The sequence below is a fragment of the Myxocyprinus asiaticus genome, chromosome 27 (assembly GCF_019703515.2).
Source record: "Myxocyprinus asiaticus isolate MX2 ecotype Aquarium Trade chromosome 27, UBuf_Myxa_2, whole genome shotgun sequence".
Lineage (NCBI taxonomy): Eukaryota > Metazoa > Chordata > Actinopteri > Cypriniformes > Catostomidae > Myxocyprinus > Myxocyprinus asiaticus.
Genome location: NC_059370.1, coordinates 3728684 through 3749211, shown reverse-complemented (window position 1 = coordinate 3749211; position 20528 = coordinate 3728684). Strand labels below are relative to the sequence as shown.

The following is a 20528-nucleotide window of genomic DNA, read 5'->3' as shown; positions in this document are numbered from 1 at the left end:
AGGCCGAATTGACATTTAGCAGGGTTAATAATTAGGCCATGCTGCCTCAAGCAACTGAGAAGGTGGAGGTGTTCGAAATTCCTGTTTCAACGTGCTGGCAACTAAAATGCCATCTAAGTACACAAACAGAATTGGCAGGTCACGCAGCAGTGTCCATCAACCGCTAGAAAGTCATGAGTAACATTTTTCAATTCAAAAGGTCAAAAAGGCAAAATGGTGTGACTACAGATGTTTTGGGAATTTTGTGGGTCTGTACAGACACCTGATGGTAGCCTCGGGATAAGTCTACTTTTGAAAATATTTTCTTGCCAGCAAGATGGGCCGAAAAATTGTGCACATGTGGAATGGGGTATCTATCAGGGACAGTGACCTCATTTAAGCGCCTGTAGTAGCCGCAAGGCCGCCAACCAATGTTAGACTTGGATACCAAGGTTAAAGTCAAAGTTTATTTTTATAGCACAGTTTATACAACAGCCGTTGACCAACATGCTTTACAAAATCAGAAAATTTATAAACACATAATTCAACTATCTAAAAACAAAAGTAAGGAGACATAGAATAAAACAAAACACTCAATAGACAACATTAAAAGCCAAAGAGAAAAAGTTAGTTTTTAGTAGTGATTTAAAAATCAGTAGTGTCGGAACGGATCTGATGTGCAGAGGCAAGCTGTTCCAAAGTTTGGGACCAGCGTTAGCAAATGTACATTCATCTAGGCCTGGGCTGAATAAGAACTCTTTGTGTCCCTGATCTAAGAGCTCTAGAGGGGTTAAAGGAACACAGTAGATCAGATAAGCGGGGGCTAAGTTGTTCAGGGATTTATAAACAAATAAGAGAAGTTTAAAATCAACTCTGAAACGAACCGGTAACCAGTGAAGTGAGGCTAAAATGGGCGTAATATGTTCACATTTTCGAAGACCCATCAGGAGTCTAGCTGCTGCATTCTGGACCATTTGGAGACGGACCAGAGTTGTGGAGTTAATTCCATAGTACAGAGAATTACAGTAATCTAAGTGAGATGAAATAAACACATGGATCACTCTTTCGAAATCACGCAATGACAGAAAGGGCTTGACTTTGGTTAAAAGACAGAGATGGAAGAAACTAGCTCTAACAACTGAATTTACTTGTTTATCAAATTTGCGATCACTGTCTAGTAGGACACCTAAGTTCTTTAAACATGTTTTAAGTTGAAAAGCAAGGTGATCTAGATTAAGATTACTAGAAAGAGAACCATATGAAGGACCGAACAACATGATCTCTGTTTTATTTTCATTTAAGTTTAGGAAGTTCGATGACATCCAAAGTTTTATATAATTTAAGCAAGCCATAACAGGATACAAAAATATTGTTTCCTGTACATTTGAGGGGCAAATATATCTGTGTGTCATCAGCGTAACAGTGAAAGGCCATACCATGTTTTCTAAAAATATATCCAATTGGGAGCATGTAAAAAGAAAAGAGAGCAGAGGCCAGTATGGAGCCCTGAGGGACTCCCCACGGATGTGCTGTAGATGACGTTGAGGTGCCTAAACTGACAGAGTACCTTCCACCCATCAGGTAAGAGCGAAACCATTTCAAAACTGTTACCTTTAGACTCACGCAGTGTTCAAGATGAGAAATATGTCATGGTCGACCATGTCGAATGCTGCACTAAGATCTAAAAGTACAAGAATCACATTGTCGCCGGCATCAGTTGTCAAATAAATATAATTTAGAACCTTTAACAAAGCAGACTCAGTACTGTGAAACGCTCTCAAACCCGATTGAAACGTCTCATAAATGGAGTTTGAAGTCAAGAAAGACTGCAACTGGAGTAAGACTGCTTTCTCAATTACTTTTGAGATAAAAGGCAGATTATATATGGGCCTGGAATTTATAGGATCAGCAGGGTCAAGGTTTGGTCTCTTAAGAGATGGAACCACTAATGCATGTTTGAGATCATCGGGTAATGTACCTGTGATAAGCGATTTATTTATTATGAAGAGGAGACTTGGCCCCACAGTATCGATCAACTGCTTAATAATAGGTGGTGCGATGATATCAAATGAACAAAACATATGCTTAAATTGAACAATAATTTCTTGAAGTGTGGAAAGAGAAATGGGTTCAAACTCACTCCAGAGATTTTTGCAAGAAAAGAGTTCAGATGGGCAATAAGTGGTTGGCAAGATCTGAGATCTCTGATCAGCAATCTTATTTACAAAACATCTGAGAAAGTTCTCACAAGATATGGGAGATGACTTTGGGAGAGTCTTTACAGATGGATTGAGTACAGAATTGATTGTAGAAAAGAGAATTTTAGATTGTGGCAATTCTGTGTGATGATGTCTGAATAGTATTTAGCCTTTGCAACCTTAGCCGCTTTTTGAAATTTAGACAAAGCATCCCTCAGGGCTTCATAGTACACCTGAAGTTTGTACTTTTTCCACATGCGTTCGGCTTGTCTGCACAGTCATCTAAGAGAACGTGTGGTATCATTTAACCATGGCTCAGCTTTAGCTTTAATGTGTTTAGGTTTTAATGGAGCAACAGAGTCTAATATGCTGAGACAGGTGGAGTTCAATAATTTGAGATGATCATCCATATCTAAGTTAGGCAAGGGGCTCTCCAACAATTTAGTGGTGCTAATTTCTTTATACATCTGAGAAATATTTTCAGTTATAGTAGGTTTTAACATATGGGACAACCAAACATTGCCAAGTGGTTTTGCACATTGGACACCAAGAGAAACATTAAAAACAAGAGGTTTATGGTCGGAGAAGTTCAATTCACCAATTGTGATATCAGAGACATGCAAGCCATGAGATAAAACCAGGTCTAACATATGGCCCTGCACATGAGTGGGGCCTTTCACCCATTGTGTAAGATTGAATGACTGAACAAGATTCAAGAATTCCTTTGATAAAAAGTCATTTGCACAACAAACATGTATATTGAAATCCCCAATAATTAACAATCTGTCATGGTTTGTACCAAGTCCACTTAGGAGGTCTGCAAACTCCTCAATAAAGTCTATGGAAGATTTTGGAGGTCAGTAGACCAGCGCTACCACAACCGGATTTACAAAACTGTGAAAACATTAGTAGATAGGGACCAACACTGAAATTTGTTTTTAAAAACGGATGCTAACCCTCCACCTCGTCCGGGGGTAGTTTATAAACAAAGTCCTGGGGCCATTTGTACCAGCTATACGTACGTTACAACTTAATATAAATATATAAGATATTAAAATGAATAAATGTCTATTTTTCCAGCCTGCTGTATTAGTATTTATCACCCCTTATTTATTTTAGATACAGTTCCTATTTATTGTTATTTACACAGGGCAAATATACTATTTATCAAATGTAGCTACTTTTATTACGTATTGTATTTTAATGGGGAATTTATTTATTACAGCTGACAGTTACGGGTTACAAGGATTGAACATCAACCATAACGAGATAAAACTGAAATGCACGGCTTTTTAACACTTGTGTGTACAAATTTGAAGGCTGCTTATTGGATCAATACAGGTAAACGTCATATTATGTGACTGCATCACTTTATGGAGAGCTTACGACCTACTAGTTAAGTCTTGCCTTAAGAACAGGTGGTGCAACCAAATTAAGCACTGACTACAAACTAACTAGTAGTTACTAAGCCCTTAGTGTGACCTTTACATCCTAACTTACGTGAGAACTTATGCACAGCTGGTGCAACCCTACCCTGCATGGTCCACTTAGGTCACTGTTTAAAAGTCTTTCAATACTACATCAAATATCTAAAAAATGTGTACGTTTGTACAAACAGAGCAGTAGCAGTCAGATGGCATGCCACATACACTGGCACCATCTTGAAGGTGGGGTGAATTGCAAATGATGCCAAGGCACTCCAGATAGTCTAACATATGGCCCTTTACATGAGTGGGGCCTTTCACCCATTGTATAAGATTGAATGACTCCACAAGATTCAAGAATTCCTTTTGTCACAATAATGCACATTTGTCACAATATGTCTTCCAAAAGTAGGGATGGCAGTACCATTAGCAGCCTCAAGGGGGGGGATTTGTTTTTCCCGCACAAATGTCAATTGGTGACGCTGGCAGCACACTCACCTGAGCACCGGTATTGCATAAGAAACGCAGACTACAGAGGGAGTCTGTTCTAAACAATAAGCCACTTGTATGACCGTCACTCATGGCTGCTAACAAGTGAAGGCTGTCCCGTTTCTCAACTCACTGAAGGTACAAGGAGGCTGTTTTTTTTTTTTTTTTTTTGCTCCATTACCAAAGTTCCTGTGGTAAAAACACAGACCCTGTGCTTTGTGACACTGAGTTGCAGCCGCTGCAGAGATAGAAAATAGCAGTGAACCTGAATCAATAGGGGCAACAGTCAGGGCAGCAGTTGATGTGGCTGTAAAACATTTCCGACTTGTGCTGTAGAAAAAAACTTGTCTGCCTCCTTGGCCAGCTGACGGTAATCCTGTATTGTGGAATTTGCCAGAGGAAGCCTAATTTGGTCTGGGAGCTGACGCAGAAAAAGTTATTTGAACAAGAAACATGGTCGTGATCACTGAGCATAGAGAGCATATGATCCACAAGTTCAAGCGGTTTGTTTGAAAAGCAAATCTTTAAGATTCCAAAAGACCACGTCTTTTTAAGATGAGCTTTCAAAACTGAGTATTTATTTCTCTCTGCAGGATGTTCTAACAAACTTACCATCCATGATGCCATTGAGCTGCTAAGAGATGCGACCACGTAATAGTATTTGGTGTGCTCCGCGGGGATTTCCCTGAGAGTGAATTGAGCCTCAGCCTGTGCAAACCACCCGTCTCATTTTGTTCACAAAATTCGGGAAGTCTGATTGTAACATCGTGGTTGGCGTCATGTTCATGAAACTCCGGAAATGTCCAAGAGTAGAAAGGGGTCACCAGTGTAGAGACATGAGTGGCAGGGAGATATCTGTTTAGTCTGAATAATCAATGGATTCTCCATTTATTTTTACAGCTCACAAATAGCAAACAACACACAGCTCACAGCAGCCAAAAACTATGTCATCTCTCAGTGACAGTGCCAGGTAAACAAAACCATGACAACCAACTGAACATGCTGAACAAATGAACACACAAACATAAGCCATGTCTCTGTGAATTCTTAATATAAAACAATTATGTGTGTCTGACTACAAACAAGCGAGTGTGTAACCACGTCAATATATGTAATATATAAACATAAAATATAGAAGTTTTTTGGCAGATTGAACGTTAAATTAATTCAACGTGAAACTGGGGCAACACACAAACTCCAAAATATAACAGAGGAATTAAATCTACTAGACTCATATCCACCGAAAAAGCTACTTTAATCATCTTCAGGGCAGCCCCAAAAGGGAAAGATCTAAAGATTAAGAGTGATAGAAACAGGGAAATGAAATTGAGAGGGTGGAAAGGAGCAAAAATGGTCAAGTGTGTGTGTGTGTGTGTGTGTGTGTTACCTGTCTCTCTCTGAGCTGAGGTAACACAGCAGGTGACAGGCCCAGAGCAGCGGTCCTGCGTAGGTGCTCAGCGCTGTGAGGAAAATGGCAGGTGCTTCTACATAACTCTCCAGTCCAACAAAACCCACAGAAATATCCACAGTCCCAATGTTGTTAGAGTTCCCCTGAACACAAGAAACAGAAAAGAAACTGCCCATATAGTAGAATAGTGGCTTAAAACAACTAATACACAGAAAACAGACCATTCTCAAGAAATCGTGAGTGTTTTTTGTCCATGCAAATCTCTTTGCCATGATTCTAGGTGTTGTGTTATTGTTATTATCTGTATGTGGTTTCTATGTTAGATGCTTACTGGCCCAATTTAGAAGAGCCCACCCAAAGTCTTTATTATATTCTGGTCTCTAGATATAGCTCAAATTCCTCCTTCAATGTCTGTCTATGAGATTGTTTATATGGAAACCAAAAAGACGTTTATTGCGAGAAAGCTGCTTAAGACTCGAAAGGGTAGTTCCTGTTTACATGCACTGTGTACATTCTCTTTACTCACATCTACGTGCTGCTCAGTCACTATGCAGGTTTCTCCACAGCAATGTAATTTCACCACGTTGCTTGTGTAAATAAACATGCCGTCTGAGGATCTCTTTATCTTAATCTCTTAAATGGTGTAAGGAAAACAGTGTTCGCATTTAGATGATGTTTCAGAACGATACTTTCTGCAAAAACCCTGCAATAAACAGTTTTCTTTTCTGTATGTAAATAGGATCAATGGGATTTTGCACTTGTATTATTGTCCACCAGGTAAAAACCGTAAATCCGATTACTCTAATCAGAAAAGTACAACCTGGTCTCAGAATCACAACATTTTTGGAAAATTATTTTACTTTGCTCTTTTTATTTATCTCGGCAGATTCCTGGTGAAATGAACACTATAGGCGCTACAACAACGACTTTTATTCACTTTCACACTAATCACGAGTAAAACGGCAGATTATCAGTTCATAAACATTTACTTTTCACCCTGTTTCTCACACAATGCTATCTTATGACATCTAAACACTTTCACTATAGCGCATAACTTGTAAGGCGATATATTTGAATGTTTGCATTATACAAACAACTACATTTACAAACTTGTTCAGGGATAGTTAAGTTAAGCAGTAGCTCAACTGATAGAGCATTGCACTTATGATGCAAAGGACTGGGGTACAAGTCCTGAAGAGCATGTGAGTCAACACGATCTGAACATTTTATAGAAGCACAAACCTAAGAAACCAATCCTGTCAACTTGCGGGGTGGGGCTTTCCATATCAATAGCATTCGTTTCAGTGAAGCAAGGGGTATCAGGAGAAGCCAGGTGTAGCTACGTATCGGTATTTTGCAAGACATGTTCTATTTTCAGATGCAAAGTTGCAAAAGGACAAATGGTGAGCCTTTATGTATTACCAAAGGATCTGAAAATCTGAGATAAATGGGTGCAGTTTATTTGGAAAAATCGTAATGTCCCAGCAAAAGTTCCAGAGAAAACTCGGGTACGCAGTAGTCAATTTCCAGAGAACTGTTTTGAAAATGTTACCCAAAAACAGATGGGGTTTCCACTAATCTTATATTGAAGCCCAACACGGTTCCATCAATTTATCCTGGGGACACAGCAAGCCCGAGCTGCAATGGAGATGGAGGCGGGGACTAATTTGCATATTCATAGATCCGCGCATACTAAATGAGGCAAAGGTGTAGAGTTATATCTAAGCCATTTTAAGGCATGAAGGGATTATTTTCATGGAAAAAACTTTTAAATATTTAATTTTTATTAACAAAGATGAATTTTTTGGGGTTAAACCAGTGACTGTAGAGGGACTTTAAAAACATCTCCTGTTTGGGAGAACATTAACTTGCTTTTAGCACCACATGTTTCTCCCCACAACCACATAACAGAATTTAGCAAAAATGTTGCCACAGTCACATGTTTTCATGAAATCAGGCTGAATGAAAAACACAGATGAAAGAAGAGACATTTTTGACTCATTTTGCTCTTTATTTGTGTGAAAGTTATTGTTGTTGTAGTGCATCTAATGTTCATTTCACCAGGAAACTGCCACGATACATACATAAAAATATCTTTGCAAAAATGTAGGTATAATAATGTGATTCCAGGTTGATATCATTCTAGTTTGCAGTGTCAGGAGCGGGAAAGGGGCTGGCCTGACAACATTAGCTGAATCAATGTGTAAAATTAACAATTAACTGTCACTTTTACTCTGCTTAATGACCATATAAAGAGAGAGACGAGAAGAGAGAGATGGAAAAGAATATATACATGTCCTTTGACAGTTGAACACATTGACCCTGACTCTCCCTTTAATGATGATGTCATTGTCAGGCCTATAATTCCATGCTCAGGTGCTTAAATGATAATTATCCAGTAATGCTTCATTTGTGACCCTCACTTACACACACACACACACACACACACACACACGTAATATTGCTCTATAGTCTGGTGTAGTCTTGATTTCTTTGCTTAACCCTTAATGAATGCTTCCCGAAGTAAATCTGCCTATATGAATCAAATAAATATGGCATCTGCAGTAACTCTTTCAAACAATATAAAGAAGACTGCACAGTTTTTGAACTATAAATACAGTACATTTGACTCAGATGTTATTTAGATAAATGTGAAGACTGTGGAGACATATGGGGGTTAGATATTAAATGAGACACAGAAAGGTAAGTGAATATAGCTCAACCTCTAAAAACAAGTCAAGTTCTATTATAGAAATGCACAGTGAATGGAAGAATTGCATTCCGTTCTCAAACCAGATCTTTTTGTAAATTGGTCCTCCATTTACATTTCTGTCTTCAGCAGAAATTTTGGAAAACAATTATGAATTTATTGAATTATGAATACCAAAACAATTAAATAAAATTTTGACCAAATTGCAGATTTGCCGATATTGCATTCATATAAAAAAGAGTCGTAAAGCAAATATTCAGACCCTTAAATAAACATTAAAATAAAAAGGTTCAGGTTCAGACCACACAGATAAAATAAAAGTGAAAACATCTTAAAGTGATAGTTCACCCAGAAATGAAAATTCTCTCATTATTTACTCACCCTCATTATATACCAGGTGTGTATGACTTTATTTCTTCACCAAAACACATTTGATGAAAAATGTAAAAATATTTGAGCTCAGTAGGTCCTTAAAATGAAAGTGAATGGAGATTTCTCTTTTGAAGCTCCAAAAATCACAGACACTCAGCATAAACGTCATCGGTATGACTCCAGCGGTTAAATTAATGTCTTCTAAAGTGATACGATCACTTTTGGTGTGAAAAGATAAATTTTTAAGTTCTTTTTAACTATAATCCAACGCCTCATGTGAGAGTGGAGTCCAAGTGGTCTCTTGTGTGATGTATTCTCGTTGCCATGACACAGACTTAATCTAACATTCTCCACTCGGTTGAGACATCCAGGATAAGCACACAAATGCACCATTGTGAGTAAAGAAACAGATAAATACAGATCCAAACCAAAACCAACCAAGATACTATACAGCATTCCTTCATTTCAATTGTAAACAGCACTGCTCTTCCGGCTGTGACGCACATTCATCGGTTCTCGCGTTTCAAATGCCAGTGCGATTACATCACACGCATACCGCTGCAGAATGGAAGCATGATTTAGAGTTAAACAAAGAGTTATCTTTTTCGCATCAAAAGTGATCGAGTCACTTTAGAAATCATTAATTTAATAGCTGGTGTCATATGGATGACATTTATGCTGACTGTCTGTGATTTTTGGAGCTTCGAAAGAGAAATCTCTATTCACTTGCATTTTAAGGACCTACTGAATGGAGATATTTTTCTGTTTTTCTTCAAATGTGTTCTGGTGAAGAAAGTATGTCATACACACCTGGAATATCATGAGGGTGAGTAAATAATGAGAGAATTTTCATTTTGGGGTGAACTATCACTTTAAGACATTCTAAGAATAATAAAACAGCAACTAGATTTCAAGACAAACTTTGATGCTGGCTTAACAAACCCTGGCCTGAAAGTTTAAATTAGTTTTAAAAGCTTCCAGTTTTAAGTTATACAATACAGGCCTTCCAGCCAGACAAACCGATAAAAAAAGACAGATGACATTAGACCACATCAGATAAAAACAGATTGCACTGAACCTCATCAGATCCCCTACAGCCCACATCACACCTCATTAGACCCGATCAGACTCCCAAGAAACCACTTCAGACCTCTTTAGATGCCAACAGACCACTTCAGACACCATTAGACCTCTAGAAAACCACATCAGACCCCATTAGACCTCATTAGATACCCAGTAAACCACTTCAGAACCCAGGAAACCACATCAGACTCCATTAGACCTCATTAGATTCCCAAGATACCACATAAAACCCCATTAGACCTCATTGCATACCCAAAAAACCACTTCAGACCCTATAAATCCTCAACAGACTCCAAGAAACCACTTTCGATTACACCACTTCAGATCCCATTAGACCCCTAAGAAACCACATCAGACCCCATTAGACCACATAAGACCCCATTAGACCTCATCAGACCTCCCAGGATCCACTTCAGACCATAACAGTTAGCATTAGACCTCATCAGAACCCCTAGAGACCACATCGGACAACATTAAACCACATCAGACCCCATTAGACCTAATCAGACCCCATAAGACCTCCATAAAAAAACACTTCAGACTAGACCCCATAAGACATCATCATTTCTCCAAGAAACCACTTCAGACCTCATTAGATCACACCAGAACCAACAGAGACTGCATAAGCCCACTTCAGACCAGTTTGGAACACTTCAGATCCCATTATACTTCATCAGACCTCCAAGAAACCACATCAGACCACATTAAAATACATCAGAACCTCTAGACACTACATCAGCACACTTTAGACCACATAGAACCACTTTAGATCCAATTACACTTCATCAGACCTCTAAGAAACCATGTTAGGCCACATTAGGACACTTCACATCCCATTAGACCTCATTAGACCCCCAAGAAACCACTTCAGACCTCATTAGACCACATTAGAACCCCAAGAGACCACTCTGGACCATTTCAGACCCCATTACACCTTATTAGAAGTTTAAATACAGTATAAGTATGTTGGCTTTGTCAAGCCAACCTAATTATTTAATCGTTATACATTCATGGAGCAAACTAGACCTCTATTAAAGAAAATGTATTCACAAAGTATTCTTTCAGTTGCCCTGCCTTTGGCCTGACCTCTGCTCTCCTCTCCTCATTACCTGAAAGAAGAAGAATGCCTGGCCGAACCAGTAGTGCATGATTGTAGTCTGAGCGGCGTCATAGTGCAGTTTCTTCCAGATGAATTGAGCCATGATAGTCTGGATGAGCAGACAGCAGGTCAGCGTGGGCAGATTATGAGCTCTGAAGAGCAGAGCCACCAATAACACCACACCACTGTACACTTCCCACAATCCTCGGCTCTTCAGACGCCCACTGTCCACTGCAGATGAAATCACCTGTGAGTGCAACAGGTCCTTCACACCTGTGAAAAGGATCCCGAGGACAAAAACGTAGACAAATCGCGCCTCGACAGTCCCCCTGAAAGAGAACACAATTAATACTGTATCATAATAATGTAATTCACAGTATCACAATATTTTACCTCAAAATAATGTATCGATATTCTAACACCAAGAAACAACAGTTTTAGGTACATTTCTCATGAATATTTTCTGGGAAAAAACACTGACAACTACTTAGAAGTTTGTGAGAAAACGAAATGTACTGCAGCATCAGGTCAAAAAATATGTAATTATTTCTATTAAAAACAAAATGGAAATTCAGACCTATAACTTGTTTCATTTGTAAGGATGCCTGTAACAGGGTTTAAAATGGGCAAGGAGGAGGCGGGAACCGGCTGAACAGTCAAAATAATGTTTAATGAAAAAGTAAAAAGACACAAACAAATACACACACGGCAGCTGCGTGTGGCTCTCTCTCTCCCAAACTTTATCCCACTCCTCGGCTGATTAGCCCGATTGGGGGCTTGCCGTGTGCACTCACGGCCCGGCCCCGCCCTTCTCCTCATCACAATGCCCATACAGATCCTCTGTACAGCTACTGCAAAAGTTTTCATGTAATGATAACAGTGTTGGGAAGGCCACTTTAAAACTTCCAAAGAACTATAACTTAAAGTAGTGAAGCTACAGTCAAGCTACTCTTTTAAAAAAGTAGCTAAACTACAAGTTACCAAACAAAAAGCAACTAACTACACTGGAGCAATTTAAAGAAGAAAATACTTATATATATAAATATAAATATAAAACATTAAGATTATTTTATTTAATTCTGCAATCAGTTATATATTTAATAACTGTGACAATTCCTTATTAAACAAAAATTAACATGGTTTTACTACAGTAGCCATAGTTTACTCATGGTTTTTATCATAAACCCATATTAACCACAAAATTAACCATTGTTACTACAGTCATGGTTACCTATAATATTATGGTAGGAAAACCATGGTTAATTTTTTGTAAGGGATAAACAAATGCATATGTAATGCACACTAATAAAACAAAAAAACTAAAAACCCTCTTTTATATAACTGAATTGAAATATAGTGATACACAGCAGCAATTAACTAAATATTTAGCTTAAAAAAGAAGGCATAGTTCCTTTAAAACTGTGCAGGGCTCAAGTGAATCTGTGAATCATTTACTGTATATGGACAGTTCATTTACATGAACTGCCAGAAAGAACCGACTTCCTCAATTGAATCAGAGTTCCCAACAATATAAGAGAATCATTCATTTTTACCGGTTCATTTATAGAAATGAACCGGCTCCACAGAACCGTTTCACTTAAATGATCAGCGCTACATGAGAGAGAAGACAGTTTAGGTGAGTTTGTTTGATTACTCCCTCGGCTCCATTGCTGTGTTCACAATACAATGTGACAAATGTAGCATTTTGTGACAATGCAGTGCTACTCTCTGGAAAATAAAGCTTGTTACTAGAAAATATATACTATTGTGAAAATAGCTGAACTGCCTTCACATCAAATGAAGATGAATGACAAACAAGTGAGTAAAAGATCACAATGTATCACCATTTTTAATCGCATTACACTTAACATAAAGAATACCACGAATATCGCGACACAGATATCATCATAATATCATATCATCAGGTCTCTGCTGACACATCAGGAAGAAATGGTCAAAGACATTTTCCCCCACTCTTTCTAACACTTCACACACTGAAGAATCAATATTGACGGCGGGCAACCTTTTGTTTGAAGGTTTGTCTTCATTTCACTAAAGCTTATGAAGTCAGGAGAGAATCAATAACAGCGAGTTTTGGTGCTCCACAATGGACAGCAGAAGTTACTTTTATAGCCCACAGGATTTCAATAGGGTCAGCTGCCCAGCGCTCAAAGAGGAAACCAGTTCATTTCAGTGGTATCTGCCTGAAAGAGCCAGCCTGATCTCATGAAAATTACGTTACCGTGGCAACCTTTTTGCAAAAACAAATTACGTGGCTCATTATACATTTGGCTGCAGTTTCCCAGTGAAATGTCCAGCAGGGGGTGCCAAAATGGAGGGAAATGGTATTGCAATCAGTTTATTAAGGTGAATGTTAGATGAAGGCTTTAATGGGTAAATCATACAAACCTAGCCTAAAACTTCAACCTAAACTTAACCAATTATGTCTTAAAAGCAAATGTGAGGTGAACAAAACAGACATCCCTATCCTTAACCAACACCTAAACCTAACCGATAGTGTCCAAAAAGCAAATGTGTCAAGAAAAGGACATTTTCTGAAACAACCTCTTCATTTTGTGTTACTTCTATGACACTTTAATCTCACATATCAGCACGTGCTTTAGACTCAAAAGACCTTGGTCTTTTGAGTCTAAAGTCCAACACTCAATGAGGTGAGCTACCGCTGAAGCTAATCACGATGGAATAAGTGTGCAAATATTGGTGAGTCTGTAATGTAAGCATTAAAATGTATTCATTTTCATATGAAGCGTTAGAGTAAAATGTTTAGATATCATAACATAGCAGTGTATGAGTAATAGAGCAAAAAATAAGTGTTATTAAAGTCATAATCAGCTGTTGCACTTGTGATTTGTGTGAAAGTGAATAAAACACACAGTTGTTGTAGTGCCTCTAGTGTACCATACGCTTTTTTATTTTTTTTTATTTTTTATTATCTTTCCTGAGGTCCACTTTGCACCAAAACTTTGGCTCTCTGTCTGAAACACACAGTTTTTCCCCATCCTTCAATAACAGTTCCTTTGCAAAGCTTGAATCATATTATGACTGGTTCACAAGCAATCCATGCGGATATGAGCTGAAAAAACATACAATCCACGCTGACAATGCTTAAGACACATCCACACGTTGCAAATACATAGTCCAAAGCATCACAGATGAGTATCATCCTGAACTGGGGTGCACATTGCCGGAAATGCATCAAAACGGTCAAAGATGTCCATCTAGTGCATGTTTACCTTCTGTACAGCAACAATTAAACACAGCGTTGATGGGCGCAAGAACGCATCCAGGATGTTTTGTTTTTTGTCCTCAAAACAGCAAGAGGAAGAGCAGCTGAATGAAACAGAATGAGGGTAACCTTTTCAGAGTTCTAACTTTAAAAGTGCAGCGAGATACATGACAACGGTCAAAAACGTCCGTCTAGTGCATGTTTACATACATAAGTTAAATTAGTCCAGATGGGTCCCCTTTGGTGTTCAGGAATAGTAAGTAGGCCACATTAGGCCTGTCTGTCCTGCTCTCTCGCACCAGTGGGTGGGGCCAAGGGTGTGTTGATGTAAAATAGGCATTGATGTTGTTTCTGTCTTTTGGGACACACGAAAGTATGCAAACAATGAGAGGCAGCTGGCTGGCTTATGAAGCAGAGGATGTATTGTGATTGGATGTGAGGCCTGATGAATCCTGAGATCTTCCTGCTAGAACTTCGCTTATGCTTACATTTCTATCAGAAAGACTCGAGATTATTGGAATAATACGAATGAAAAGATACTTATATAATTTGCCGCAAACCCCGTCCTACATTTCAGCACTCCGATGCTGCTTGAACCATCAGATCCTGCCGGAGGCGATGATGGCAGGGGAATGGAGCTTGCCCCAAAAGGAATTAGGACCTAATTTAACCTAAGCCCCACAAAAGTAAATACAAAACCAAATAATTAGACACAGGACAACAACCAGGTAGGTCTTCAGAGGATGAGGGACAAATCTGAAAGGAGAAATAAATATGAATGATGAAAACATGGCCTGTGTATGACTGTACAACATGCAGATAACATTATTTGTGCAGAACCTTGCTGAAGGATATACAACGTTTGGAGTTTGAGTTTTTTGATAAGGGCGAATGTTAATGGCAATAGCTTTGCCAAAGGAAGAACAATGTTGTGCATAAGCCCTATGATAAGAGCGACCTTGTTGTGCGATACCCTTTGCTGAAAGATAAGTAACATTTGATTATGATCCCTCCAACGAGGGCGGCCGTTGTTTGTGCAATGTCCTTTGAGTTTGCCAATTGTGCATGAATTATGCAATATTCCTGGCAAGCTTTGTGCATACCTTTGCTATGGGATAAGCTGTGCTTGAGTTTACTGATGAACCCTTATGATAAAGGGGGCATGGTTCATGATATCCATGCTGGAGGATAGCAATGCTGCGTATATGAAATACTCTTTGCTGAAGATGATTAACATCTGATATGAGCCCTCCGATGAGGGCGGCCATTGTTTGTGCAAGATCTTTGCCAAAGGATGAACAAAATAACGTGAGGGCCCTACAATAAGGATGACATTGTTGTGCAATACCATTTGCCAAAAGATAAACAAGGGTGACAATTATTTGTGTAATATCCTTGCCAAAGGATAACAACATAATGTGAAGGCCTTACGATAAGAGCGACATTGTTGTGCGATACCTTTTGCCGAAAGATAAATAACATTTGATTATGAGTCATCCGATGAGGGCGGCCTTGGTTGGATCTTATTTTTTGTATGTGAATAAATAAAAGTACATTCCTAGTGTCCAAACCCCTGCAAAGATGAACAATGCTTTGGAATTTAAATGCTTATATATAAACCACATTTGCGGTGTCATGAGACACTTAGAAGCGCACCTAGACAGCACTTTGCACTGCTTAGGAGATGTACTGAGTTGATAGCAGAAAACACACCACGGTTGCAGTGTCGTCGGATGCTTAATTGCACGGCAGAAGACACGCTGCTGTTGCAGCGCCTGGACAGCACATTTGCACTGCCAGCACAGTTTTATCCCAATAAAGTATACAAATACCTTACTTACTACTAAAAGTTACTGCCCCGACCACAAGAATATATATAGTGAACGCATATGTTGATGAACTAACGTAGAGTGCATTAATGGGGAGCTTATATTTTGACCAGCAGATGCAGAAAATGAACTGTATACAGAAACTTGAGTAATCAAGCTTGGAATTCAAATGTTTGTGAAAAAATGCCCCATAGTGTAGAAAGGCCCCATTTTTTAGAGCTTCATGGTCCTTTATTAATAAAATAATTAATAGTTCCAGTGACCCATAGTAATACAAATCTATCCACAGTAATGATGACAGATGACTCTCATATAATGAAATGTGACATAGCTGGATATGGAAATAATGCCTTGATTGATTTAATAATTTCTTGTATTTGAGCACAATCTGCATTGTGATGTTAATGAAACACGGAATGTACTGAGCAATGCCTAACGCTAGGTGTCAGAGGACACGTAGCAATGACGACGCTTCCCCTTTAAGGCAGCATGGACGTGAACATATGAGAAAAGAAAACACAGCGTGATTTGACGTGCGATAGGTGCGAAAACACAACACAAGAAGCATCATCTTGACGGATAATCGGACCCCATGCATTGAAGTAGTTGTGTGTAAAGACGTGCGTTAATATTGGAACATGCTTCCCTGATAGGTGAACACTCAGGCATGCAAACACTGTGATAACATTTAAGAAATGTGCACCTGTGCGTGGCCGCCATGCCACAAGCTCAAATAAATCTGATTATATACCATTTCGGATGTGAGTGACTGACGATTCCTTCCGTGTTATGGCCATTTGCATGTTAAGGAATCCTCTTAAGTTATCTGTCGGGACTTTTTCACATTGGTCATTTATCTCAAACTGGATTGGCTGCCCTTAAACTTACTCTACCCCTAAATCTTGACAGCTATTAGGTCACTGCATACACTGGCTTTCATTTTATTGGTTACAGTTTATTTAGTACATTCCTAAATCTTGACAGCTATTGGGCCACTGGATGCATTGGCTTACATTTTTTTGGTTAAACTTAAAATTTGGCCCACCCAAAACCCAATCAGCTTTTAGCTTATGCCTCTTATTACAGGCCTTTAATCAATATAATATAATTATAAATCAATATACACAATATAATTGCTGAGACAATAATTGAGGTTAAATATCTTTATTAAAAGGAAAACGTGAAATATACAAAATATAACAATAATAAAAATATACAAACGACTGAAACACAGTGTGAAGCTTCAATTAGAGTTCCGTAAATGAACTGGCATCTGATTCTGTGTCACTTGCCATCACAAGAAAGTTATTATTTCCCAGTATAGTGTGGGTCTGCATCAAGTCTCTTCTGTAGCTCCTAGAACAGAGCTTCTCAAAGCTGCTGGTTTTACAACCAACACTGGCCTACCATAGACAACACCATCTTCTTCATCAGACTTCATGTCCACAAAATAATCCACACAACACTACTGTGTCTGTCTCTGTTGATCTGGTCTTCAGCAACTGCAATACATAACAGTCATTCAACCTCTGAAAACAACCATTTAAAGAACTCCTAACAACATATGCATTAAAAAAAAGTTACATCAACTGTATCATTGATTTTAAACTTACTCTTCTCTCTCTTTGCCACAGTCTTGATTGAGTCTCTCAGCTCTACCTTTCCATGATACAAGTAGGAATACTTCTTCCTCATAGCCTCATTATAAGTCTTGCAGGACACTTAACAGATTTAAAATATTGTTAATAAGAGAAAGACTTGATAGTTAAACCAACATAAAAATGGATATTAAAAGACTGCAACAGTTTGAATGTCACCTTATATAATCTCTGAAGATTAGTCTGGTCGTGTGGGAAACAATTATTCTGTGGAAAAGAGGAACCATTATGTGAAAGATTATAATGCAGTTGAAATCATATTAAGATAAATACAGAATTGACATTTAATACAGTATAAATCAATCGGTCTCACCTGGTTAGTGGATTCTTTTTATTGAAGATTCTTCTTTGAATGTTGCAGTTTGACTGTCTGTGTGTAGCATCTGTAGGTGTGTTTGAAACGACTCCTTAACAAGTCTGACCAGAGATCAGAACAACAAAATCTGTGCAGGAGATGGTGGGGTGTAAGGGGAGGTGTGTGCAGGGGGGGATTCATCAATGGGGAGACCAGGGCTAGTTGTTACACTTTTTACTTCAGTAAATACTTCTAGTAGGTTTATTTTTTAAAGTATTTTCTGTATGGCCACACTTTAAAGCCTTGGCTACATAAAAAGCTGTTGAACACCTCCAATTTGACAGACTGAAATTTTTTTGGCAGCCCTGTGGAGGTATGGAGTTTGCAGGACACACAGACTGACTTTTCTACTTGTGGAACATATTGCAGGCAGATTAGTACTTAGTACTTAATCTGTGCAGTTAAACCAGTCAAAAGAGAAGGTATCAGTAGTAATACCACTCTGCACAATGGTTGAGATTTAGGCCTATACGATTCCTAAAGTTTTCATATTGTGGGTTTTTTATGCACGTCAGATCATTTTTTTTAACAACAGACATTTTATAATTTTTTATTTATTTTTTATGAAATTATATTTGTCTGCTTTTATTACATAATTTTTTACATTACATAATATTTTTATTATTTTATTAACCTTATAATTTGGTTTCCTACTGTACTGTACAGTAACATTTTAATTGGACAGATTCAGTTGTTTGCATTCAATTTCTTTAGTACCCATACTTAAGTATAATAATAAACTGTTTTTTTAATTATTATTTAAATCATAGTTTTCTGTAATGTCTGTCAAAAATGTATTATTGAGTTAAATATCACCACTGTTTGGTTAACAATTTTTACATTCAGGGTGTTTATTTGAGCATGTTTGTCTGGACAGTAATGTAGTTCACTGTAGCCTACAATAAGCCAAACTTTCAGTTATTTGCCTTCCACTGTGCTCTGAAAACACTGCAATCACCTAACAACTTTCACTCACAATTGCCAGTCATTAACATATAAAAGGCCCTCTCAACAGGACTGCCAACAGTAAATTTCCATCAAACTTCACGGTTCCCTCTTTATGTCCGCTGAATTGAGGTATGCAGCTTTTTGTTGACGTTAACGGATTTATGTTCCTTGGGTCAGCTTTTTCCCTAACATATCTGACAAACTTGAAGTAGGAGTTTATTATTCCCATATTTTCCCAGATTTGACCCTTTTCATGCAGTGTTGTTGTCCTAAATGTAAAAAAGTCCCTAAATGTAATAATTTGTTGTCCTAAAGTTAATAAAGGCCATAAATGCAAATACTTTTGGTACAAATAAGGGGTCTAAATGTAATAAATTGTTTGGTTGTAAATGTATTAAACACCCTAAATAAAATAACTGTTGGTTCTAAGTGTAATAAAGCCTCTAAACACTTTTGGCCTTTTTTATTTTATTACATTTATTACATTTAGGGCCTTTATTATATTTAGGACCAAATATTATTACATTTAGGGCCTGTTTTACATTTAGGATAACAAGTTATTTAATTTAGGGCATTTGTAATATTTTGGACCAAATATTACTAATTAGCAGTGGCGAATTCTCAGGGCCAGCAAAGCCTTCTCTGCTGGCCTAACATGTCTAATAAATAAATATTTTTTAATCCTTTCATTCTCATTCACCTTTTTGCCAATTTATTTACAATTGCTTTCCACTCCTAATTCATCTAAAAACGAATAGCAAACAAGGAATAGTTTATCCAATTCAAAGCAGAGCGCTTCCGAAGCAGCGCATGAGTCTGAGCTCCACCCCGTTAAGCCTTCAGAATTTCCACAGAATCCCTCAACAGTGCAAATGAATAGGCATCTAAAATCTGATTTTCAGATTCATCAGCCAATCAGATTGGTTTATTTGTTCTTGGTTGGTGTGATCTTTAGGATGTCCCAGTTGAGGCCTTCTAGCTGGCCTTGAGTGACGCAATCATGCTTTAAATGATGTAATTTCAGTGTCAGTTTAAGTTTTGAAAAGTAACTGTGCACCCTTACGAAACAAAAATTATTGCAAGCAACATTTAGATCGCAAATTTTATTCGATAGCTTTTTCCTGGTATTAGACCTTCTTGGTTTTGGCTTTTTTGCGTGGACGTGTTTTAAAAATGTCAATTGGTATTATTATTTGGCTGCGATGTAATGTATGATGTCCATAGGCATAGGGTTATTAATTGTGAAACAGTGTTTTCATAATGGCATGAATCGCACTGAAGGCCTAGACTTAAAATGCATGGGCCGCCACTGCTAATTAGTAATAAAATATTTCACAAACAGTTCATTTCAATTAAAAAAATAAGATACAATTTGCAGATTCATTTGACTCATCACTTAATAGTGCTTACAACATAGTAAAAACTATCACTCAATAGTGTTTGCCTGCATTTCATTTGAAATAAATACATGTTTAGATACATTTTGCTTAGTTACATTGGTTTTGATGATATACATGCACAGTATACAGTTACTGTAGGTCCATAATTATTTGGACAGTGACACAAGTTTCATAGTTTTGCTCTGTACGCCACCACAATGGATTTAAATAGAAACAATCAAGACGTGATTGAAGTACAGACTGTCAGCTTTAATTTGAAGGGATTTGTATCCAAATTTGGTTGCTTAGGAGACCTGGCTGGAGTCACTCAGCACACCCTGGATTCGAAC

At 38.0% G+C, this 20528-nt stretch overlaps 1 protein-coding gene and 1 long non-coding RNA gene across 2 annotated transcripts in view; both read right to left on the bottom strand.

Moving 5' to 3' along the window:
* Window positions 1–20528, bottom strand: part of pigg (phosphatidylinositol glycan anchor biosynthesis class G) — a 239435-nt gene that overhangs the window by 24896 nt on the left and 194011 nt on the right. The window contains exons 11-12 of the mRNA XM_051658543.1: window positions 10773–11091; window positions 5478–5641 (exon numbers count right to left, since the gene is read on the bottom strand). Coding sequence (XP_051514503.1) covers window positions 5478–5641; window positions 10773–11091 — 483 coding nt within the window. The remainder of the gene's footprint in view (window positions 1–5477; window positions 5642–10772; window positions 11092–20528) is intronic.
* LOC127418188 (uncharacterized) lies at window positions 17025–20385 on the bottom strand. The gene is made up of 3 exons (XR_007893378.1): window positions 17656–20385; window positions 17452–17559; window positions 17025–17340 (listed from the first exon to the last, which is right to left on the bottom strand). It is a non-coding gene; the product is annotated as an uncharacterized LOC127418188 (long non-coding RNA).